Below are 25308 nucleotides of genomic sequence, written 5' to 3' on the forward strand. Positions count from 1 at the left end.
CTTCTGTTGCACTGGGAAGTCATGACCACAGGCGCCAGGAGAAGGAAGGACATTGCCGCTCTGGCCCTGGGGCGGTGGCTCGCCCACCCTCCCCACCCACAGGGTTTGAAGATTGACTAGCACACACAGTGGCATGGCAGAGGGCAGAGCGGGAACTGTCTTCACTGACCAGGATCCTAGGCCCCAGTGCAAAACCGCCCTCGGAGACCCTGGTGGTTCCCGGGAAGCCACAGACACAGCCCAGGTCGCAGCTCCCCTTACCCTCCCCGTATCTGCATTTCCTGACCTGGAGCCCAGCAGCCTGCCACACGTTCCCCTGCCTGTTCTCCACAGAGCAGGCTCCCCAGGGGGAACACTGAAGCATCACAGACAGCCCCGTCCACGGGAGAGCCTGTCGGTCCCCTCTGAAGCCCCTGAAGCCTAGAGCCAGCTGGCCAGGTAACCTTGGCGGGGACTATCAGGAACCCAGGCCTTCAGCTCTGGTGTGGCTGGGAACACTCGGTCCCCCTCCCTGGCTGGGCACGGTTCACCCATCAGACCTGTCCTGATACCAATCAGCTGTGTAGCTGCCAATCACAGAGCCCTCTGCAGCCTCCTGGGGGGCAGGCCGACAGCCTGGGGCCTGCACTGCCTCAACAAGGAGGCCTTGTTCTGCCTGCTCCCAGCCTCTTTTGATCTCTGGCTGAACCTCTCTTGGCTCTGACCTAAGCACAAGCCCCAGGCCAGCCCAGCCCAGTTTCCTGTCTCATGAGTCAAACTTTCCCTCTCCTTCAAGGGCTCTCACCAGGTACCATGTGGATCTCTGCAGCCTCCACCGCACCCTGAGCACTGAATTCACATCCCCAACTTCCGGTAAGCCTCCCATCCCAGACACCCCACCATCGACACAGACTCAACATGTGTGTGGTCTGTCGGTCAATGATTTCGGAATCCGTGTTTCTCAAACCAACCATACCCCCCCCCCCCTCCAAGCCCTTCTTTCCTTTCCAAAGACCGGGTTTCCATTCTGTTCTAGCATAGCTCAAAGCCACAAGGTTTGAGAACTCCGCATCGCCCTGCAGTGTTTGCCCACAGGCCCAGCCTTCCGGTCTGGCCCATGCCTCCGCCCTCAGCCCGGCTCTTCAGTGGGGCCTTCCTCTCTATGCCCAGAAGCTTGGGCAGGTCCACGCTGCCCTGGGATGCCATGTTGCATGCACCTAAATAGTCCCTGGGCCCCTTTGTTTTTCACCCTTCTGAGTCAGCCTCTCATGTGTTGCCAGAGTAACCTCCAAAACACCACTGGGCAGAGCCTAAGCAAAAATCCCCAACTTCTCGGAACAGCACCTTGTGTTGGGCATGTGTAGCTTGGAGTGTTTTGGTATACCCTATGTTCTTCCTCCTCCGCTCTCCCAAAATTTTTCCTTAACAAAATGCTACATGAGTTAGCATTTCTACATCCTGAAGGAAGTCACAGGGAAATAAAAAGAATGAGAGGAGACGAGTTTTCCCAAGTTACACCCTGACATCTCCAGCTAAAATGACCCAAGTGAAGAATCAGCCTTCTGGGAGAACCGGGCTTTGCCCTAGCCTCACCACCACGATGCCTTCAGAACTGGGAAGGTCTTGATTTCTCTAGGTCACAGCTTTCCCATGTGCATCATGAGTTAATGATGACCACTCTGCTTGTATGCTTTCTTGAAGTAAAAATAACATGATAAACATAGAAATATTGTAAAATCCATCAGTATCTCTCCAAGTGAGGTCCGTGGATTAGCTTCATCAGAATCTCCCAGGACACTCCATACACTCCAATTCCCCTAAGGAGACTTTCAAAGCACTGGAGCTTCTGAAAGCTGCATTTTCATAAAAAATACATCATTCTGATGCACACAAAGGCTTCAGAACATAAGATCTCTCAAGGAGCCCTTGACCACGTTGTTGCAAAGGAGTGATTGTCTCCATGTAAGCAGTCGCCTTGACGCTGGGAAGAGTCAAGGCAGCTGGGCAACACTCGAGACCCTCAGCCAACGCTAAGCCTGTCACCTTCCCAGAGTGTCAGCCCTCAGCTGGTTTTCTCAATCAGTCTATGTCCCCGCTATCATCCAATTATCCCGATCGGGACCAACAGACTCCCGCTCCCTACTTGAATGCCTGCTAATTAAAGGTTTAAAAAGAAAAGTGTGGCCAGAAAGCAGCAAGGATTCCAGAGGCACAACAGTAAGGCACAAAGACCAACAGACACTCCGCTCAGAAACACATGTAGCTACAGTTAAGGTGACGTGACAAGCTCAACCGCCCTCATTTGAAAGACAAATAGGACTGGAGAAGAACTAAAAAACATGAGACCAAGATTACCTGCAAAGAATCTGGAGCGAAAGTTTCATATAAATACCAATTTTGTCCATTCCTCTACTGAAGGGCACCACCTAGGTTGGCTCCAGTTTAGCTGTTGTGAATTGTGCTGCTGTAAACATTGATGTGGCTGTGTCCCTGAAGTATGCTGTTTCTAAGTCCTTTGGGTATAGACCAAGGAGAGGGATACCTGGGTCAAATGGTGGTTCCATTCCCAGTTTTCCAAAGAATCTCCCTACTGCTTTCCATCTTGGCTGCACCAATTTGCAGTCCCACCAGCAACATATGAGTGTACCTTTTTCCCCCACATCCTCACCAATACTTTGTCTTCATAATGGCTGCCATTCTGACTAGAGTGACATGATAGAGAAATGCAAATCAAAACTACTGATTGCTAGAAATGAAGAGCATTTTTTTCATATATTTGTTGATTAATTGTATATCCTCTTCTCAGAAGTGTCTGTTCAGGTCCTTGGCCCATTTATTGACTGGGTTATTTTTTTGAGGCTTAGCTTTTTTGAGTTCTTATATACCCTGGAGATTAATGCTCTGATGTGAGGGGTAAAGATTTGCTCCCAATATGTAGGTGCTCTAATTACCTCAGATTGTTTCTTTTGCTCAAAAGAAATTTAGCTTGAGTCCATCCCATTTATTGATTCTTGGTTTTAATTCTTGTGCTATAGGAGTCTTATTAAGGAAGTTGGGGCCTAATCCCACATGATTTAGATTAGGGCCTACTTTTTCTTCTATTAGACGTAGAGTCTCTAATTCCTAGGTCCTTGATCCACTTTGAGTTTTGTGCCTGGTGAGAGGGAGGGGTTTAATTTCATTTTGTTGCATATGGATTTCCAGTTTTCCCAGTATCATTTGTTGAAGTGGCCGATGTGGCATATATATACACAATGAAATTTTACTCAGCAATAAAAGAATGAAATCATGGCATTTGCAGGTAAATGGATGGAGTTGGAGAAGATAATGCTAAGTGAAGTTAGCCAATCCCCAAAAGACAAATGCCAAATGTTTTCTCTGATATAAGGTGACTGACTCTTTGGTGGGGGGTGGGGAGCATAGGAGTAGATGAACTCTAGATAGGGCAGAGGGGTGAGGGGAAGAGAGGGGGCAGGGGGTTAGCAATGATGGTGGAAAGTGATGGACATTATCCAAAGTACATGCATGAAGACATGAATTGGTGTGAACATACTTTATATACAGAGATAAAAAATTGTTCTCTGTGTAATAATTGTAATGTATTCTGTCATATATTTAAAATATAAAATTTAAAAAATACCAATTTTGATTTCCTGTTTTAATCTTGAAGGGGTATACAAGTAAATCTCTGGTTCTGGGTAAACTATTTGAAGCAACTATTTTAGAGATTGGGAAATAGATCAGGTAGGGCTACGATCCTTCCAAGAAAGGAAGCATACCAAGGGCGCCCTTCAGGCAATGACTGGGTCACGAGGACTTTGATCTCCAGAGGATTAATCCATCAATGGGCTAATGCATTGCTAGCTGAATTGACCACCAGGAAGTGGGGTCCACTCGGAGGAAGCAGGTCTCCCTACTCTGCTTCCTGATCCTACGAAGAGCTGGACAGCTCTCCTCCACTGGGCCCTTCTCCCCGATGTGCTGCCTTCCCTACCTTGGGCCCAAAGTTGGCCCTCTGTGGACTAAGACCTGAAACCATGTGAGCCTCAAATCAACTTCCCCTCGTCGTCCAAGTTGTTGTTGTCTGGCAGTTTGTAGGTCAGGGTCTTCATTGCCGCAAACAACAACCAGGACCTTTTATTTATTTATTTTTTTTTTAAGACAAAGAAATGGACCCCAAGTTGACAGAGATAGAAGAACTAGCAGACAGGGAGTTTACAACAGGTACACATTTAACAAATACACTTAAAAGATTTGAAGTAAAACATGAGCTGTTATAGTAAGTGAGCAGTTCTGCAGAAAAAAAATGGAAACCAGTTTTTTTTTTTTTTTTAAATGAAATACTGGTTGAAGTGGTGAATGCCTGTAATCCCAGTGACTCAGGAGACTGAGGCAGGAGGATTGCAAGTTTGAGGTCAGCTTGGACAACTTAATGAGACCCCGTCAGAAAATAAATTGAGTTTAGGAGAACCCCTTGGTTTAAATCCCAGTATTGCTAAAAATTGGGGGTGGGGAGAATCTAAAGGGCAACTCCATAACTGAGAAAAGGATTTTTTTGATTTGAGATAAAACTTAAATGAGCTTCACAACAGAATAGACACTGCAAACAGATCAATGCACCTAAAGACCAATCAATATATATTCAAAGAAAAGCAGAGAGAAAGTGGAAAAATAAAATCAGACTTCCAATGACCTAAAGGACATTATTCACCAATCTAAATGCAGGTATAATTAGAATTCCAAAAAGAGGGAGAATAAGGCAGAAAAATCTCTTTTCCAAATTTGGAGTTAACTTTTAGAATTTTTTTTATTTAAAATACTACTCTAAAGATCCACGGGGCATAATCACAAGTATAAAACTACTGTAACCCTCAGATGAAAGCTATGTGTCCCAACAAAGCTAAGACCAAGCCTTGACAAGCCCAAGCTGTACCACCAGAAATATTAACTATCTGCCACACTCAGACTCTAAGGAAAGTCACAAAATTCAGATTCTCACTCAACAGAGGAAACCAGGCCCAGCCTACGATAGAAAATTACTAGACATGAAAAGAAATAGGAAATGTGACTCGGAGAAAGAAAAAAACCAAACAGTCCAGAAAGAAAAACAAAACCACACAAAAGCTCATCATAGTCAAAATGGTAAAAATCGAATCTTACGAGCAGCAAAAGAAAAAGCTAAATTGCAGACAGGAGAGCAACGCTAACCTCTCATCAGAAACACCACAAGCCAGAAGTCCTTGAAATGTCATCTTTAAAGTCCTAAAGGGCAGAAACTGCTAACTAGAATTCTACATCAGGTGAAAATATTCTTCAAATCATGAAGGCAAAAGAAATATGTACCTAGAAAAATAAAAGCTAAGAGAACTTGTCACCAACATGCCTTAACTTATAATAAATCCTGGAAAAAAGAAATGGTTCTCTCTGCGGGAGAAAAATTAGAGCACATGAAAATCTGGGTCTCCCGAGGACTGCTATTGAAAAGCTTGGAAAATGCAAACACAGTGGTAAATATAAAGACCTTAACACATTTGAAAACTTCTCTTAAAGATGACCGACCATGGGAAATCCAAAGTAATAGCAATGTGTTAAAGACTTCATGGTACGTGAAGAAACAAGTTATATGACAAAATACAATGGACCTACAAAGGGCAGTGGACACACTGTTTAACAGCTCTTGAATTACACAGGGTGTGAGCGTGATAATTAAAGATGCTGTGATCTTTATAGCAACCACAACCACTCAAAAAGAAAATTGTATATCTTATAAATCCTGCAGAGAACATAAAATGGAATACTAAAAACAATTTGATTAACACCCCCAGTTTAAAAAAAAAGAAAAAGAAAGGAGGTAAAGAACGAAAACCCAGACGGGATAAACAGAAGAGTAAGATGACAGGCAGGAGCTTAATCATATCAAAAATCACAATAAATGTAAATTGACTAAACATCCCAATTAAGAGACTGAGATCAAACTAGATGAAAAAACAAAGCTCGATTATGTGTTGTTATTAAACAATTAAAAGTATGAAAATGGAAAAAAGATACCCCATGTGAACACTAGTAAAAGCCGAAATACCAGAACAAACTGGACTCAAGACGGAGTGCTGTCAATGCAAGTTCATTGACAACAGAAGTGAACTCTAGTTCTTTTCCTGCCACTGAGAGGTGTCATTCAGAGTTCTGCTTGGCAAGTTTTCAACCACATCCAGAGACCTGTTTGTCCTGAAGAGAGTGGAAGGGGATTCCTTAAATTCTTTACAGCAGATGCTAAAAGCTGGATCTTCATGTCACCGCCACCTCCCTGCCCCCAAGTTTCACGTGTTGAAGCACTAAGCCCCGGTGTGATGGAAACCTTTCAGAGGTAATGAAAGTCAGGTGAAGTCACGAGGGTAGGAGACTCATGGCAGGATCAGTGTCCTTACAAAGGACACTAGAGCGCGCCCCTCCCTCATCTGAGGATGCAACGCGTTGATGGCCATCTGCCCGCCAGGAAGAGGATCCTCACCCAGTCTAAGTCAATCAGCACCTTGGTTCTTTCTGTGGTTTAAGCCACCCAGATGATGGCATTTTGTCACAGCAGTCCAAGATGACTAAGACAGCAGGAACACACTTGGGTAGCCACGGTAGTATTTCTAACGGTGGATGAGGAAAATTCTGAAAAGAACCCAGGAGAGCTTCTGCTTTGTTTGGCTCCTTGACACTCTTCGGCTATTGTTGACACTAAAACCCTAAACTGTTCTCCAGGAACTCTGGCCGCCCAGCTGCCCTGGAATCTGCTGCAATCCCTGGAGCACACAGCACTTCTGTAGGCGCCATGTCTGGAATGGCGCACTGGCCAAATCCAGGCTGCCCTTGGGATTTATGGATCTCCAGCTTCTGACCCAGCTCTCTGCACTGTGTGGATATGGCCACTCTATGCCACAAGGAGCTAAGTCCCTGGGGCCTGAAGTGATGGACATCAGCCTGAAAAGTCATGTGTGCGCATGCATTTATGTTTGTGTGTGCATAAACATGTGTACATGTGTGGACTGCATGTATACAGGTACAGGGTCTGTGCACGTGTGTGCATGTGTAGACCCACATGCATGAACTACTGTTATGGTTTGGGCCTGGAATGTCTCCCAAAGCCTTGGGTATTGAGGGTTTGGTCCCCAGTGCAGCAAGGTTCAGAGGAGGGCCTCTTGGGAACATGATCAGATCATGAGGGCTCTCTGACCTCCTCAGTGTTTCATCACTGAGGGATTCAGATCTGAATGGACCACTGGGAGATGGTGGAGGTGGAACCTAGTTAGAGGAGTGGGTCCTTGGGCGCATGCCCTCGGAGACTATCTTGCGCCTGGCTCCTTCCTTGCTTTGTCCTCTCTCCTCTCCTCACCCCACACCTGTTTCCCGGCTGTCTAGGAGGAGGGCAGCTTTCCCCCACCACCCCCTTCCACCATGATGATCTGCCTCACCTCAAGCATAAAGCAATGGGGTCAGCTGGCCATGGGCTGAAACTTCCAAAATAGTCAAAACAAACCTGGGCTCCTCTGCATTGCTCTCGGGTACTTTGTCCCAGTGACGAAAGCTAACAGTCATCTTCCACGACCACTCGTGGAATGTGCACCTCACTCCCACTTTTCTATAGATCCAGAAGGGACAGAAAAGGAAGGGCATGCCATGCTGAGGAGGCCAGGGCCACAGGATCCAGCCTGAGCGATCGCCCTGGCTCCCAAGTCCACCGCTGTGCAGCCTAAGGTCAGACTGCTCTGAGGGTGTACCAGGGACTCCTGTCCCTGTTCAGCAGACTCCAGTAATGACGGGGGAGTTCAGTCTGCCAGTCAGGAGCAGTCAGGAGAATGACAGAACAATCTGGAACCATCTTGCTAAAGGCTCATAATCAGTATCAACAAGGTCAAAGAGAAAAAGTCCTCTGTTACAGGAAAAATAATCAAGTAGCTCACTCCAGTGACCACCATGAGCAGGCTCACGGCTCACAGTGTGTGGCTGGCTGTGACAGATCCGCAGCTCCGAGGCAGAGAAGGAATGCTTGCCCCAGCCACGAGAGAGATGCAGGGTTTGGCCACTTTCAACCTCCCCGAGAGGCATCTTGTTCACTCCTTTTCTTTCAGGTTCATATTAAAGAAATCTTCAGCCTCCTCAGCCCACCACAGCCCAGGGGAGACCTGGGGTCTGCTCCCACTATGGGTGCAGATCTGGGTTTGCAGGGTGGTCCTTCCCGACTTTCAGAGTAAGCAGCACGTCCAGCGTTTCAGTGGAGGCTGGTCTGTGCCAGGAGGTGTGATGGGCACCGTCCCTTCAGAAACAGAAAGTGTGTTGATGACTGAGTGCAGAAGGAGCTGCCACAGACGGACGGTGGCTGGGCCATAGGCAACTGTCCCTACTGTCCCAGGGATGTCGGTCCAAGGCAGACGGCATCTCAGGACACCTACCGTGCAGGGTGTGGTCAGGCATTTGACAAGAAAGACACTCAGCCCCAACCATTCCACTGGAAGGGATAAGAACCCAGTGGCCATTACACCTGGCATCCTGTTTAGAGATGTCACCGATTTGTACATTGAATTCAGAACATCTCAGTCTCCCACAGGTCAAGGTAAGTCGAATTCTCCCATTTCTCTCCCATACAATTCAATAAAGGAGATTTCAGGGACACTGACTGTGATGGGAGACAAAGGGGTAAGGCCCTGACCCCCCCACCCAGCCCTGAGGTTTCAACCAGCAAAAGGAACCTCAGACACAGTTCCACTGAGCATCTGCGGAGTGAGGTCCCAATGCCACTCTCAGTGACATCCGTGTAGGAGAGAATGATGCTTTCATTTTCCCGGTGGCTTTAACTGGACCCTTCCTCCCCACAAACTGACATAGCCTTATCTCTGTCCCCAAACTTATTTCCCATTTCTTCCCTGACACCAGAACTTCTTATCAGCTCCCCTAGAACTCTGGCTCCTGGCCACGGGAGCTCTATCAACACTACTCACTGGAATAAACGAGAGGGGAGATGCACAACTCAGACATGGCCTGGACTTGCTCTACTAGGTGCTCCTGCACCTGCTGCCCAGGGAGGATCTGGAGGGAGACAGACAGGGTCCCAGCCACCCTGGGAGGAGGGAGCTCAGCTCGGATGCACACCCTGTGGCTTTGCCCTCCCAGCTCAGTGAGCATCGTCACCATGCTACCCTCCCCTGGCTCAAAACAATTCCATGGTAGCTTCTGGACATTTTTTATAAGCAAGTTGTCAAGCTCAAGTGATGGCAAGACGGGACAGGCATCCAGTCAAACGGGCCTGAAATGAAAAGGTGTCATGACTATGGAGGAGGAATCCAAGTTCTAGGAGGTTCCAACCACACCTGCTCCCATTCAAGAATCCTCACTATGCACAGGGAGCAACAGCAGCCACGAAGCGTTGACGCAGCCTTTGACGGGCCAGCCTCTACGAAGCCACAACTCCAGCACATGCAGGCACACACACGTCTGTGTGTTCTTGCCAGTCCCAGGGAGAACCCCGAGGGATGAACACCACTGGCAGAGGTGGGTTTCTGAGCCCTGGTCTAAAGCCAGAGAGCAGGTACTTTCCAGTCCACTGATGGCCAAGCTGCAGATATTAATCCTGCAGCCTCATCAGGCCAGGACTGTGTGCATGGCTAGCACACAGGGGCACAAACGTGCAGAACAGTGCTCACCACCTGCCCTGGAACAGAGCACGTGAGAGAAGAGCAAGAGCTCATGGCACACATCCCTGCTGCCTCCATGGGTGCTCACGATGCTCTCACGGGATAGTCAAGGGCCCGATTTTCTCTAAGAATCATCAAGCACTCTATCTCAACCCCTTCTCAGGCACTCTGCATACCATCCCATCAGGACCCAAAACAAGCCCTGAGCACCTTCGTAAAAACCACAGGAGGCTACAGAAGGCCTCCAAAGAAACTACCTCAACCATGGCTTCCTCTTGCACCTGGAATAGACACTGGTACCCAGCAGGGCGTGCATACCAGTTTCCCCCAGACACCACTTTGTGAAAGACCTGCTGCTTCATCACAACAAGAGCTCCTGGTTGACAAAGCCCCTGCGGGAGAAACCTTCCTCAACACCCCCGTCTCCACTGTTGCAAGCTGAAGGCTTACAGTTGGGTGTCCGTTAGCAGGCCTCACCCACTGGGCCAGACCCAGGCAGCCTGCCACTTAGGTGCCAGGGGAGTTGCTGAGGCATATTTTTGTCAAAATACCCTGTGCCTAAACTGCCAGCCTCCAATGACATCCCAAAAATGAGGTCCCTTCTTTCCAGTCATCTTGATTGTGGTACCATAAGTGTTAAAAGAAACTGCAAAGCCCTTCTCTTAGGTGGAGTTATGTCTCCATTTCATGTCAGGGCTCTGGCCACCAGTACCTCAGCAAGTCACTGTATTTGGAGACCACGACTTGGAGGAGGTGATGAAGGCAAAATGGTGCTGCTAGCAAAGGCCCTGGTCCAGTCGACCCGGGTCCCCCTAACAAGAAATGACAAAAAGATAGAGGAAGGTCACGTGAGGACAGAGAAGGTGGCCATCTGCCAACAAGGAGAAAGTCCTCAGAACAACAGCCCTGCCTGCCAGTGCTGGATCTTGGACTTCCCACCTCCAGAAGTGTGAGGAAAGACAGCTGCTGTTGAAGCCACTCTACTTTGCCACACACAGGCTGGCAGCCTGAGCCCATCAACACAGATGTGCAGATAGCTAAGCAAGAGGTCCAACTGCAAAACCACAGCCTTCTTTGCCCTGCAACTGCCCGATCTGCCCCCACCCACCACCCTCTTCTGATGACACAACCATGTCACCACCTAGAAGAACCTGCTATTGCTGAGGCTCCAACCGGCCCAGCAGAATGCCACAGCAAGCCCCGAGTGCAGCTCACAGTGTGAAGCAGAGTGTGCAGCACTACCTCAACAAAACCCAACTGAGAGGAAGACACTGAAACTGGTGAGCAAGGCCAAATGTCACTCCCCAACAATGCCAGGGGCACCTATCGCCCCATGACCCCCTCCTTCCCTGTAGCTTCTACTTGCCATTCTCTCTTCCTCAATCCCTCCCCTTCCCCTCTCACATATTCTTTCATTAAAGATAGAGAAAACCTATGGAGAAGAGGAATACATGCAAACACCCCACCCATGAGGGGGAAAAAAAAAAAAATCGCCTCTTGCCACATCTGTCTCTCCAGGTAGCTGTTGTACGTGGCTCCTCAAAGGAGCTCCAGCAGGTCAAATATTGACACAGGCTGGGGCGTATCACAAGTGTGGGCACACGCTGTTCCTTCAGGTTTGCAGCGGAGGCACCTTCCTGGCTGTCACACGAGACACACACACAGAACATGCCTGGGGACCCAGGTAACTGGAGGAGGCAGGGGACGAGGCAGAGCCTTGCTAATCCCCTTGCCCCAGGAGCCTGTCCAGGCAGGACTAAGGGCCAGGTCCTCTCGGTCAGCCACAGGCCCGCTGCTACCTCTCAGGCAGCCTTCGGAGATGTCCAATGCCAAGAGAAGGGAGGCAAGGGGAGCACTGGCTTCCCAGGAAGAGGCTGCCAAGGTAGGAAGACAGAAGAAGCCGAGAAAGCAAATAGTACCAACAGATGCAGGCTGCCGTCTGTTTTTTCAGAAAACGAAATTCCACTTTCAGATGTACATATGTATATCTGAGCACAGGACAATCGAGCCACTCGAAACAGAGACACTGGACCAAATGACAGCAAGATGACAGCAGGCTGCACAGACACTAAAACGAATGCACGTAAAGACAGCTTAATGTTTTAAACTAACACAAGAGAGACGAAGGAGGAGCAACTGGGCATAAATGTGCGCATGCACAGGAATGCAGCAGAGGAGGGGGTCCAGAAGGGCCAGGTTCCTGTGGCCGTAAAGTTGATTCACAGTTTGAACAATACAAGTAAATCGGGTCGACTGGTTGGTCCGGGGAGGGGGGGATGGAACAAGAGGGATTTTTCACATAAAATTGTTTCAAACATTTTTTATAACGAGATTTTTTTTTTGAGTGATACCAATATAGCTAAAAAGAAAGACCCAAGGCCTTGAAGACACATCTTTCCTCCAGTTTGTGGGAAAAATCACTACTTTAAGCTGAAGGTGCGACTTCCCCCCTACTGTTGCCCTTGAACTTAACACAGAAGCAAAACTGCAAAGATGGTAAAAATGTCCACATCCCCAAATGGCGGCTCGATGTCCAGTCTCTCCCTGAGGCCATCCTAAGGGGAACACTGGGCTCCGGCTGGCCCCAGCCACACTTGCCACCCAGGCCTGGCAGGGGCAGCTGCCTGCTCCTGCCTCCTCCCCCTCCCACAGCGCCACCACTTGGCAACCCCTCCAGAGATCCCTGCCTGCTCATGCCCCAGTAGCAGCGACTGCAGAAGCACCCTCTCCTCCCTTCCCAGATAAATAATGGACTTTTGTAAAAGCCCAGTTTGGAGAGCAGCTTGACGCATCTGAAGGTAACAAACCACAGTGGCTTCAACCTGACAGGCTGGGGTGCGTGAAACCCTTTTCACGAGTGGCGTTTTGCTTGGGCTCCACAGGGAAACGCCACAGAACAGAGCTGCAGGTAAGGATTGCAGTTGCACATTAACCATTTCCTTCCCACCAGCCTTGCATCACTGCCCTTCAACCTGGAATCCATACACAGGGCCCAGAGGCTCCGATTACCCAGGTACTGGGCCCTGCGCTAGAGTGGCCACGAGCAAGAGCTCAAAGGTGGGCCCTGCCTCAGAATCCCTCCAGCCAACCTTTCTGCATTTGCCCATCTGTCCAGGTGACGTGAACAGAGTCACTTCCTGTCAAACTGCAAAGCACTGACCCAGGGAACAGAAAGGCCATGCTCCCTGTGGCCGAAATTCTCTGCAAACTGGCCTCCCTTCCTCCCCGGGCCTCTTCCGAAGGACCGGAGCTGCCCAGTCAGAGCTGCAGCCGAAGGCTCCCTGGCTACCTCCTTCACGGTTAGGAGGCCACCAAGAGAGGACAGGCATCCACTCTGCCACAGTGGGGAACGACTGGGAACAGAAAAGATCCTGAACTGAGTTCACCCATGGAACTTCCCACTTCCTCAATTCCAAGATCAGCCAACACCTGACAACACATTCCAGCCCCCCACACTCCCAGTGGGAGCAACTCGGTGGAGGCCAGACAACTGAGGACCCAGAGCAAACCCGTCAACTCCGCCAAGCACCTTCTGCAGAACCAAGCTGCCGCCCTTTTCAGACTCGGTGAGCAAATTAATGGTGACGCCAGGGGAAATCTTCAGCCAGCCTCCGAGTGAAGGTCAACAGGCCGTGCCGAGCATGACTCTTTGGACATTTGTATTCAGTGACTGTAGCAATTAGAAATAATGCCTTATCTATTTATGAGACGTCTAAGACAATTCCCCTCCTCGAATTAACAATGAGAATTTCTTTTCAAACGTCCTAGAACAGATGTTTACTGGGAAGCTGATCTTTCTGCCAGTTAATGAGGTTCTGGGCCCTAATGGTTATTATGCCCCTTTCGGATTCCTTCCAACATTCAGCCCCGGCTCCCAAGCCATTCGTGATTGTCTATATAATCTATCCAGAACTCTCCCCCAGGAGCCATATTCCAAGAACATATTTAAACAAACATGAACTAAAAGGTTAAAAAAAAGTACCCCGTGTGGTATAAATTGGCCAATGACTATTTACACTGCCCAGAGAAAGCCCCTCTGTTCGCACAGCTGATCAAATATGCCTAACACCAACTGCCACCTCTGCCCTCCACCCCCAAGCCCCAGTAGTAATGACCCATCATGACTGCAAATGGCCTCCAACAAGACTCCCTCAGGGGCCCAGGTGACAGACACCCAGCGGGGGCTGAGCCGGGCCACTGGGCCAGACTTCTGCCCACTGTTCAGGAGTCGAGGCCACTGGCTACAGGATCTTCCCGCCAGGGTGAGCAGAATGCACCCCATCAGCAAGTTCACATGTAACTAGGGCGGACTTAGCAGAATGTGGCAGCTCCCATTGAGGGCCCCGGGAAGCCACCGTCACCCCGACACGCTCAACGGCAAGGAAGCCAAGTGTTCAGGGGGCAGAAACACTGCCATTCAAGCTTCTGATGAAACAAAGGAAAAAGTGACAGATGGTATTTCCTTGGGACACATCGCAGCTGTCCATCCCGTCACCACATCCAACTGACTGGTCCAGAGGACAGCCCTTCTGCCATGTGAGTGATCAGCTTTCATCAGCCCCAGGCCCGGAAGTCAACTTCCTAGGAATTCTGCCTCCTCTTTCTCTGGCTGGGAATTTAAGGCCAGAAAGAAAGCAGTGGCCCAGAAACAGAACTTCCTCCTGGCTGCTGGGGTACACCTCCGCTCACCCTCCACCGTCTGACAGGAGGGGCAGCCTTTGACCTCGCCGTCCCCCCCCCAGGGTTCTTGCTGCACCTCTTTCTGGGTGAGCAGGCCCAGCTCAGGGGCCTTCTGCCCACCTCTAGGACTTCTGGGGTACAGTATCTAGAAGGCTGCATGTGCTTAGCTGACATGACTATTGAATCCACGTCTAGACTGGCAGCACCCGTGTGGCTGTGGGGTTCTAGCCAGTGGCCTGCCATCCCGGTGCAGGGCCTGGCCTTGGCTCCCCTGCTGAGCAGTGCAGGCTCTCCTACAAGCCAGGGCAAGCCCTTTCCAAGCCCAACTCACCAATCCTATTTCAGCAAGTATTTTTTAAAAAAAAAAAAATAGTCAGCGTCATTTTTAATTTTTTGGAAAATATTTGAGCTCACAATCCCTCCATGGAGATACCCTCAAATCACAGGGAGGAACAACGGAGCAGTGGGTGGCACAGGTAAGCCCAGACCCAGAGCCCTACGGGACATGTTACCAAAGTCTTAACGCTATAGCTGGGGGTACCGTCATCTCCTTCATGACATCACAAGCTCACCAGGGGCCAGGACCGCAAAGAGACAATTTCCTCCTCCCAGGTTCAAGTCCACTGGTGAATGCATCTCACACACACGCCACAGCACGGCAGCAGCCACGGTTTTTAACAGAGTGACATTCAAAATCTGAACCTACCAAAATGCACACAAGGGGGTGATTTGTCATGTTACCAAGAGTATTTTCTCTAAGAAGGACATCACCAATCAGTCCCCTCCAAGGCCTGGCTATCTGTTCCGACCCCACGGGCTACATGGCAGAGGCGTCACGGGGTATATCGAGGCGGAACAGAAATAACTCTAGTGCGCCAAGCTCGACGCACCCGACCCGATCGCCTAAGGACGGTACTCACCAGGTGAGGCATCAGGAGGTCGGCCAGGAAGACGAAAGCCGCTCCGAGCGTGAAACCCACGGCCACCGGGAAGAAGGCGAAGGCCCCAAAGCCCCCAGAGGACGTGGCCATCTCCACCGCTGGGGCCAGGAGAGACCAGTAGGAGGCTGCTAGCATGACCTGCAGAACCACAATGAGCAATGAGCCGTTAAACCAGCCCCGAAACTCACCTGCCCGTCTGGCCCCAGCCGAACCCGCCAATCTCACGTGTGTTAGGCCTTCAATCCCAGGTAGTGGGGACTACCCTGACCCAGGAGCCTCCTGGCCTTGATGTGGCAAGAAGGGGTGATGCGGGAGGGTGCGCCTATTCAGTGGTTCTCAACCAGGGGTGCTGTTGGGCTCTAAGAGACATCTCACAGTGTCTAGAGACATTTCCAGTCGCCGCACTGGGAGGGCAGGGGAGGGGAGGTTACTGATATCTAGGGCACAGAAGCCACATGTGCTGGTAAACACGCCACAGCACAAAGCTCAGTCCCCAACAAATAATTATTTATCCCCAAATGTCAGTAACAACGTCAAGAAATCCTGTTCTAATTGAATACTTCTAAGACGAATTGCTCATTACTTCAGGAGCGTCAACGCGTCATGATCCAGCTGTAAATTATTCCGAGTTCTTCCTTCTGTGGAACTGAAATCCGTCTCCCTTTCATTGCTCCCTATTAGCTCTGTTTTTCTGCTCCCTGGAGCACACCAAAGAAGGTGCCTTTCCTCTGCGATATGTGAAGCTTTGAAATATTTGAAGACCGGCAGTAAATTAATGTCATATTGGCCTCATCAATTTCCTTATCTGTTAAAAAAAAGCGAGGAACTAATATTTATTGATCACCTACTATTTCCAGAAACCAAGGCTCATGTTGATATCTTATCATGGCAACAAACCCCAGGAGGTAGATGCTGTCCCCTACTGCTATTTGTCGATAGGGGAAACTGAATCTCAAGTAATTTAAGGCAGTTGGCTCCTTTTTTTCATGTGGGCAATGAGGAACAGATCTGGGGAGCCAACCGAGAAGGACTAGCAAGGTAATTTCAAAGGGTCTCCAGTGCTGATCAAGTTAAAGCCACTACCGTGGCTGTTTATAGATGCTGTGACATCTTCATGGCTGGCGTACCCCCGCCTCCCATAGCAGCTGTACAACTGGCACCACCAACCCGTGGAATGCTCTGCTGAATGGGTTTCTAAAAATTACTTAATTACACCTTGCCTTAAAAAAACACCTGCATCACCATCTCCAAGATAACAGAGTGACAGAACCAGGTACCACAGCAGCAGCAGCCAAGGGCAAATCCATACAGCAATCTGAATTTCCTCCTGCCAGCACCATTCACGTGAAGCCTCTTCAGTGGTTCTCAACCAGGGGTGCTGAGCCAGATTCTCCCCGCAAGTCTTAGTGCCACCCAGAGAAAATTGCATCGGCCTCCAAAACACCCAGAAAGAATGCAGACAACGGAGGGCACCCCCTCCCTGGGGCACCCAATCCAGCCCTCTTCCGGAACTGTCTTGCTGGCTTTAGAGTCCAACCTTGGTCGTTCCCCATCAAAGAGAGCCTGCCCAGGGGACAGGGAGAGAGAAGTCTCCCCTGTCTCTTTAAACTGGACCCACCCACCCGACTCCTCTCCTTGCATGTCCGAGGACCTCCCATACTGTCCCCTCCCAACAACCCTGAAGCCAAGGGATCTAGGCGAAATCACTCTTCCTCAGCTCCCTCCCCCTTCCCACGATGCCACAGCACCCTTATGTCACTTAGGTCCCCAGACTCTGCTTGCTCACCCCGCCTTGTCAATACCAAGTCCAGCATCTTCTGGCTCTTTCTATTCCCCCACATCACCGAGACCAATGCCTCCTCCTGCCCCTACACGCGAGGAACACACGAGGTTCTCACCGACAGTTCTATTCCATGGTGCCCCTTAGGGATGTGCCTCTAAGGGGAGGGGGCGGCATGTTGGGATCTAGGATGCTTCCGGCCCCAGATGACGCAGGTGACCCCATCCCTGGGAGTCACGGTTCTTTACCTTTCTGGTCAAACCCAGGACCCAGTTGGATTTCCTTCATTTCTTTCCCTCACCAGCCTCCTGCCTCCCACCTAAACTGACCAAAGAACCACCTGGAAATGCTGTTGGGCTGTCCGTCAAAAATGACGGGAGGGCCCCCCAAAAGGCATTTAAGAGGGTATGTGTGGTGGACAAGACGACCACGTTCTGACGCCCAAAACCTACGGGTACTTCATCTCCCACACCAAAAGGGGACTTGCTGGCTTGATTAAATTAGGAACACCACCGAGATGGGGAGATGGTCCGTGGGTCACCTGCAGGGGGCCAACGTCATCCCAGGGGGTGACCGGCGGAGGGAAGACGTGCCGACTAACCGCAGGGTTGATCCCATTTATATAAAATACCCAGAGTAGAGGAACCAGAGAGGGCAACCTGCTGCCTGTGGGGACGGCGGCTGTGGGAAGGGGCACGGCTGCTTGACGGCACGAGGTGGCCTTGAGTGTGACGGAGACATTTGGAAGTCGACGGGAGTGGAGCTTGGACAACATGGTGCATGTTCTAAAGGCCACCAAGTCGGGAACCTTGGAACAGTTCACTTTAGGTCATGGGAATCTTAACAAAGGAAGGAAGAAGGGAGGGGGGGAAAAGAGCGAGCAAGAAGGGCCGACTCAACCCCGAGCAGACCGTCCACTACGGGGGGGGGGGCAGGGGTGGGCGCTGAGCCCCCAGCCCCGCCATCCCCGCCTGGTCAACAGCTCCACTGTGACAACGCCAAAGTGCCAAGACCCGTCTCGGGTGTCCTTTCTTCCCAGCATCTTCCACCTTTGCCCCAGTCCACGTCTACACCCAGGAAGGGCAGGGTTCACAATCGGATCCACACTCGAGTCTCGGCTCTGCCCTCGCTAGCGAGGCAGCCCTGGAAAGTCTGAAAACCACCTCTCCCCACAGCCGAGCCTGGCCAACTGAAGACGACGCTAGGGACAGTGCCGTAGGATCAGTCACGGGAGTCGACATGGTGACCACGCCAGCCCAGCAGCTGGCAGGAACAGGGTGGTGACTCACTGCCAGCTTGGACCCTGTTCCCAAGTCTGCTACACCAGCACACCCCTCCTAGCCCACCCGGGGCTTCCCTCTTCCGCGACCCCTGCCCGTCTTGGTGTCCAGACCTCGTAACCACCCAGGACGGGGTCTCTGTGTGCCACACCACCTGCAGAGCCATCTCAGAGCGGATGCACAAGACTGGCTCCTGAGTAAGTTCCCCGTCACCCTCGCTCATGAAGGAGGTGACGGGGGTGGGGAAATCTGAACGCGTGATCAGGAAGTGATTCAACACTCATTTCTGAGTCTCCCGCCTGGATTTTACAGTGACTTTTACTTTCCAAAATAAGTACAATAGACTCACACTCAAATGCCTTCACCCCCGTGACGAACGCTGGCTAATTGTTGAAAATGATGCAGTTTTTCTCGGGTGTGGAGAGAAGTTAACACAGGATTTCCACGACTTCGAGGACAAGCCCCTGAAAGGTCCACTGATAGAATCGCAGACCCTTCTAGTGTTGAGGGGGACTTTCAGAGATGACTTAAGTCCAAGCACTTCACTTAACAGATGGAAAAGCCCAGACCCATCAAGCTACAGGGGATTTCCCAGAGACCCAGGGCAAGCTGATGCTGTCCCATGCTGACGGCACTGGCCCCAGACCAAATTACCCTTTCTCCCATCCACAGCCTTCAAGAATCTCAAAAATTCTTAAGATTCAGAAGTGAAGACCAGGTTTCATTCCTGTCTCCCTGGACAGCAAGGCCTCCTTGGCCCCAGAGTCTAGGGTGAAGTCAGAACCGCTACTGTCCAAAAGACAAAGGGGAACAAGTGTCGGCAAGGATGCAGTGAAAGGGACCCCACGTGTTGTTGGTAGGATGTAAGTTAGTAAAGGCACCGTGGAAAACAATATGGAGGGTCCTCGAAATAATTACAAATGCACATGACCCAGTAATCCCACTGGACATGAAACCAGTCTGTCAAAGAGACATCTGCACCTTCGTGTCTATCTCAGCACTGCTCACAAGAGCCAAGAGATGCAGCCAACCCAAGTGTCCGTCAGCAGGCGGAAGGATCCAGAAAATGCACTACACATGCAGTGGAATACTCTTCAGCCATTGAAAAGGATGAGATCGGGGGCTGGAGCTATAGCTCAGAGGTAGAGCGCCTGCCTCGCATATTTGAGGCCCTGGGTTTGATCCTCAGCACCACATAAAAAGAAAGATATTGTGTCCATCTACGACTAAAAAAATATATTAAAAAAGTATGGAATCGTTTTGTTTGCAGCATAGATAGAAATGGAGAACATCATGTTAAATAAAGCCAGAAACAAAGACAAAGGTGATATGGTCGTACGTGCAGCCTAAAAGCTATCATTGTCCAGGCAAAAAATGGATCTGTGGTTACCAGAGACTGGGGAAAGAGGGGACAGCAGGATGGACAGAGGTCAGTCAATAAAGTTACAATTAGCTAGGTGGACTAAGCTCAGAGTCACCTAGAATGTGTTTCAAAATAGCTAAAAGAGGGGATTTTCAAGGTCTCAAGGAAATGGAGGTATTAAAGTCATAGATATGTTACTCTGATTGATCATGGCATAGTATGTGTATGTATAGAAGTACCACAATCATGTCTAGATTTTAAAAGTTAAAGGACCCTGGCTATGCTGACGCATGCCTGTAAACATAGCGACTAGGGAGGCTGAGGCAGGAGGCACAAGAGTTAGAGGCCAGTCTTGTCTATTGAGACCCTCTCTCAAAATAAACTAAAAAATGAAAAAGAAAACTGAAGTCTGAGATGAATCAACCTCAGCAATAACCAAACATAATTGGTCCCAAGGGCATTCCCCAATATGGTTATAAGAGAACCAGAACTAGAACATTTTGGCAATACATGGTGGTAATGAGCCTATTAAACACTTGCCTCTGGAAGCTACATCAGACCTCACAAATTTCAATCTATTAATAGCTCCTGGCTCCTCAGAAGTAGAGAGGGAAACAAGCAATTAGGAAACTCACAGCACAACCCTCCCAGCAGCACAGCTAGAACTGGAGATTTCAATACAAAACACGCATACGTTATCCTGTCAGCCTCTGAATTCAAGGTGCACCTTCCCCTCCCCAAGCAAACTACGCTTTTGAGCCCAAAATGCTACACGTACCCGGGTAGGAATGTGAGGGGTGACATCCAAATGAAGCCTGGAATTTAGGTTACCGTGATATTCCAATTTAACATCTTCACTTTGACGGATGCGATGATTATTTATGACAGGTGTTCACAGGGAGGAACAAAGGGTACACTGAGACGTCCTGAACTATTTTGAAACTTTCCTGAAAATCTAAAATGCCTCCTAAATGGCTTATTAAAAAATTGAACAATGAAAAGAGGTGGAGAAGAGATTGAGGGAGATCTCAGGAGCTGAGGGGCACAAACCAGCCAGACAGGACCCAAAGCCAGCAGCACCCACCGTCTGCACTGTGGGGTCGGCACACTGACGGGCCTGGGGCTTCACCGCTGTGGTTAGGGAACAGATTGCTTTACATCCTTGAAACCTAGTCGTCTCTCTGGATCTAGAGCTGCTCCCAAGGGCGACCAGCTGGAAGTAACCAAGCTGGGATTTGAAACCTGATTGCAAAACCAGGTTCCTAACCCAAAGCCATACACCACCCCCTGGATATCTGAAATTCTTTTGGTTTTTTTCCTCTTTAACAGATAATTTGGGGAGCAGGGGGTACCAGGGATTGAACTCAGGGGCACTCGGCCACGGAGCCACATCTCAGCCCCATTTTGTATTTAGAGACAGGGTCCGAGTTGCTCAGCACCTCGCTTTTGCTGAGGCTAGTTTGAACTTGTGATCCTCCTGCAACAGCCTCCTGAGCTACTTGGAATACAGGCATGCAGCACCGTGCCCAGCTTCTTTAGCAGATAAATTTTATTGATAATTATTATGGCATTTAGGATTGATGTGTGGGGGATTATTCATTAAATAATATCAGAATAACTGGCTAGCCCAAACTAGCTCCTTATTAATTTCACTAAAACAAATCAAGGACAGTGTTTGGAGGGCTGTTTTGTTTCGTTCTTTGAAATTCGATAAAAATCACATCTACAATGCCACCTACTCAGTGCACCTAGTCAGAGAACACTTGCCTTGACTAGTTTTCAAACGTCTCCTGTGCTAATTTGCGATGGTAATGAGAGGCTCCTGGTCCAGTGGGAAGCCTCATCTGGTAGAAGTTGAGCTTCTAGTTAAACACGGCCACCGGGTGCAACCTGCTCACTCCCACATTCCTGCTGTAGTGAAGTCATCACGGGTGCAATGACGAGGGAAAGGAGAGGACACAGAGCCACGACGTCTGGGGAGCCAGGAGAGACGGGCAGGCAGTCACCGAGAGCCTGAGAAGGCGGACACCCAGACCCCGGGAAGGGGACTCAGAGGCAGAGCGGCTCCCTATGGAGCCTGTTGTGGTTTGGAGGTGCAGCGTCCCCCAAAAATTCATGTGAGATAGTGCAAGAGAGTTTAGAGGTGAAATGATGGGGTTATGAGAGCCTTAACCTAATCAGCGCATTAGTCCCCTGACAGGGATTACCTGGTGGTGACCAAAAGCAGAGAGGGTGTGGCTGGAGGCGGCAGGTCACTGGGGACATGCCTTTGGGGCACACATTTTGTCCTTGTTGAGCAGAGCTCTTGCCACTTCCCTCCACCACACTCTTCCACCATGATGTTCTGCCCCCTCTCAGGCCCAGAGCAATGGAGTTGGCCGTCTAATGGACCGAGACCTCAGAAACCCTGAGCCTCCAAATGAGCTTCTCTTCCTCTAACTGTTCTTATCAGGTCTCCTGGTCAAAGCAGCAAAAAAGCTGTCTGTAGCAGAGGCCCTTAGCAGCTCGAGCCCTACGTCAGAGTGGTCCACAAGGAGGACTACTCAGGGAGCCTGGGGAAGTAGCAATTAGACTCCAGACTCCTGAACCCCATGCAGCCAAGCGACTGTCCCACCAGACATGCAGGAACCCCCATTCCAGCAAGAGGGGTGTCATGATGAAAATGGAGTAGGTGGAAGAGGGGGAGCATCTGTGTTCTAGATGGGGGCACCTGATATTCTCCCACATCCTAGTCCCAACTTCAGAATGGAAATCCAATGGGGTAAAGGATCTTGTGTACAAAAATTCAGTTTCCAGAAACTTCTCTGCATGAACACCTAATGCCCACCCGGATTGTGTGTTTCTGTTGAGGGCTCCTCAGTCAGTCTAAATGCCAGAAGCCTGAAGGAGACCAGAGCAAACTTTATCAGATATTTGCAAGATCTTTCTCATGTTGCCTGAAGAGTAAAATTCCCCATTTCTCTTCAGTAGTTCTCAGGAACTAGCTATGTTCACAATGTGATCCTTATTCTCAAAATATCACGCCACAGGGATCCACACTTTACAATGCTATTAATTTTCCTCTGGTGGCAGCAGTACCAGCAAAGAATCGAAAATAACTAGCTGAACAGCTAGCTCACAGCAGGCATTTCTGTTTAAGTGCTCTTCTTGGAACAATTTCAGTTCTGGAAATAGAAGTGGATTTAGGAAGAGTTCCTCCAGGAACACATCAGCATACTCCAGCATGCTGGGTGCAGTTATGCATTCCTGTTGTTATTGTAATGACAGTTTAAATACCGAAAGAAAATCCAAGGCAAAAAAGAAAATTTCTTCCATTGATAAGAAAAGGGATATGATTTGCACCTAATAGAAGAAAAAGTAGGCCCAAATCTTCACCATGTCAGGCAAGGATCTGACTTTCTTAACCAGACTCCTAAAGTGCAAGAAGTAGAATCAATGGGATGGATTCAAATTAAAAAGCTTTTTCTCGGCAAAGGAAACAAAGTGAGGAGAGAGCCTACAGATTGAGAGAAAATCTTTACCACATGAACCTCCAATATAGCATTAACCTCTAGGATATATAAAGAGCTCAAATACCAAAGACAAATAACCCAATCAATAAGTGGGCTAAGGAACTGAAGAGAAGCTTCAGAAGAAATACAATCAAACACGAAAAGGTGTTCAACATCTCTAATAATTAGAGAAATAACAGTCAAAACTAAACAGATTTCATCTCACTCCTGTCAGAATGGCAAGAATCAAGAATACAGGCAACAATAAATGTTGGTGAGGATGTGGGGGAAAAGGTCCACTCATACATTGCTGGTGGGACTGCAAATTGGTGCAACCACTATGGAAAGCAGTATGGAGATTGCTCAGAAAACTGGGAATGGAACCACCATTTGACCCAGCTATCCCTCTCCTCAGTCTATACCCAAAGGACTTATCAGCATACTACAGTGACACAGCCACATCAATGTTTATACCAGCTGAGTTCACAATAGCTAGACAACGGAACCAATCTATGTGTCCCTCAATAGATGAATGGATAAAGAAAATGTGATATATTTTCAATGGAATATTACTCATCTTTAAAGAAAAATGAAATTATGGCATTTTCCAGTAAATGGATGGAGTTGGAGAATATCATGTGAAGTGAAATAAGTCAATTCCATAAAACCAAAGGGGAATGTTTCTCTAAAATGTGGATGCTAATTCACAATAAGGCAGGGGGGGGCCACTAGAGAAGAATAGCGTTACCTTAGATTAGGTAGAGGGAAGGGAAAGGAAGGGAGGGGAGGGGATGTGGGAACAGTAAAGATGGTAGAATGAAACAGATATTGTCACTGTATGTATATATGTGACTACACGATCAATGATTCCGCAACATGTACACTCAGAAAAATGAGAAATTGTATACCAACTATATATATATATAAGTGCATAAATTGCATTCTACTGTGATGCATAATTAAATTTAAAAATCTTTAAAACGTAGGCACAAACGTGCAACCCCTAAATCAAGGTGGTAATTATTACCAAATCACAGAAGCCAAGCAACATCTCTTCTGTCTCCAAATCAGATATGAAATTTTTACAAGTCATCAACAGAATATGTAACAAGTAATCCCACCAATATGCACAACTATAATGCACCTATTTAAAAAAAAAGAAAACCGGAAGAAGAACACTGAAAAAAACGAAAGACCAAAGAAATGTTCCTCAAGTAGGTAGCCAGCGACTGCCCTGCAGCCAACTTATGCCAGACCCTGGGGGCTGAAGGGGAGGAAGAAAGCCCACCACAGACCTGGGTCCTGCCTTCCAGCAGCCAGCTGCATACCATGATGAGAGCCTACAGAAGTCACCCGAGATGACCCACCAGGAGGGCATCAGGAGTGACCAGTGAGAAAGCTGCACTCATTCCAAGAAGGGAGACATCAATGTCGTATTTAAAAAAAAAGAACATGGAGGAAAGCACAGGAAGGGCCTCGAAGGTTGGATGTGTTTGGAAAGGAGTCGAGGGGGGATCCTCCCAGCTGGAAGAGCAGGGAGGACAGTCTGCTGGGCCAGCACCCCAGAGCCCCTGCTGAGCTGACGGCAGGGAGATGCACCAGCTGAAGGAGACAGTGGGTGCAGACGGGTGTCATTCAGAAGCAGGCTGAGCAGCTCGGGCTTCACACAGAGGTGGTTTCCAACTCTGGCTGCCCACCAGGATCACCGGGCATCCTCAAAAACACAGCCACAGGTGCCCCGCCCAGCCTAGGAAGCAGATGTGCTAGAGCAGGGGACGGGACACAGCACTGAGAATGCTCAGGCAGGACTGGGCAGGTCGGCGTCAGGCAACCACAAGGGTCCAATAGGGTCAAGGGGGCCCTTTGGAAGATAAGCAGAAATCAGGATGGATTTAAGGGGGCAGTTTGGTAACCCACAGACCAGCTCTGGGCCATGGACATAATTTAGGTGTGCAATGGGGAAGAACAGAGGCAGAAGGGATGAGAGGGATTTGCAAGTGACCCTCCAGAATGAGGTCATCCGCATCCATTCAGTATTGAGTCGTTTGACTGGAGACCCATGCTGGTGGGCACATGATTTCTGCATGGAGTCCGCCTTCAGATTTGGCACGTCAGTGACG

General features: G+C 49.2%; 1 protein-coding gene across 6 annotated transcripts in view; it reads right to left on the reverse strand.

Annotated features, from left to right (window-relative positions):
* Positions 1 to 25308, reverse strand: part of Slc39a11 (solute carrier family 39 member 11) — a 395002-nt gene that overhangs the window by 266572 nt on the left and 103122 nt on the right. For 4 of the 6 annotated variants that reach the window (XM_046463436.2, XM_058585295.1, XM_046463432.2 and 1 more), the window contains exon 4: positions 15254 to 15412. The exons of the other annotated variants lie outside the window; for them this stretch is intronic. In XM_046463436.2, coding sequence (XP_046319392.1) covers positions 15254 to 15412 — 159 coding nt within the window. The remainder of the gene's footprint in view (positions 1 to 15253; positions 15413 to 25308) is intronic. 6 annotated transcript variants of the gene reach the window in all.

The sequence above is a fragment of the Marmota monax genome, unplaced genomic scaffold, assembly GCF_021218885.2.
Source record: "Marmota monax isolate L192 unplaced genomic scaffold, Marmota_monax_Labrador192_F-V1.1 WCK01_AAM20220418_F8-fsc00208, whole genome shotgun sequence".
Lineage (NCBI taxonomy): Eukaryota > Metazoa > Chordata > Mammalia > Rodentia > Sciuridae > Marmota > Marmota monax.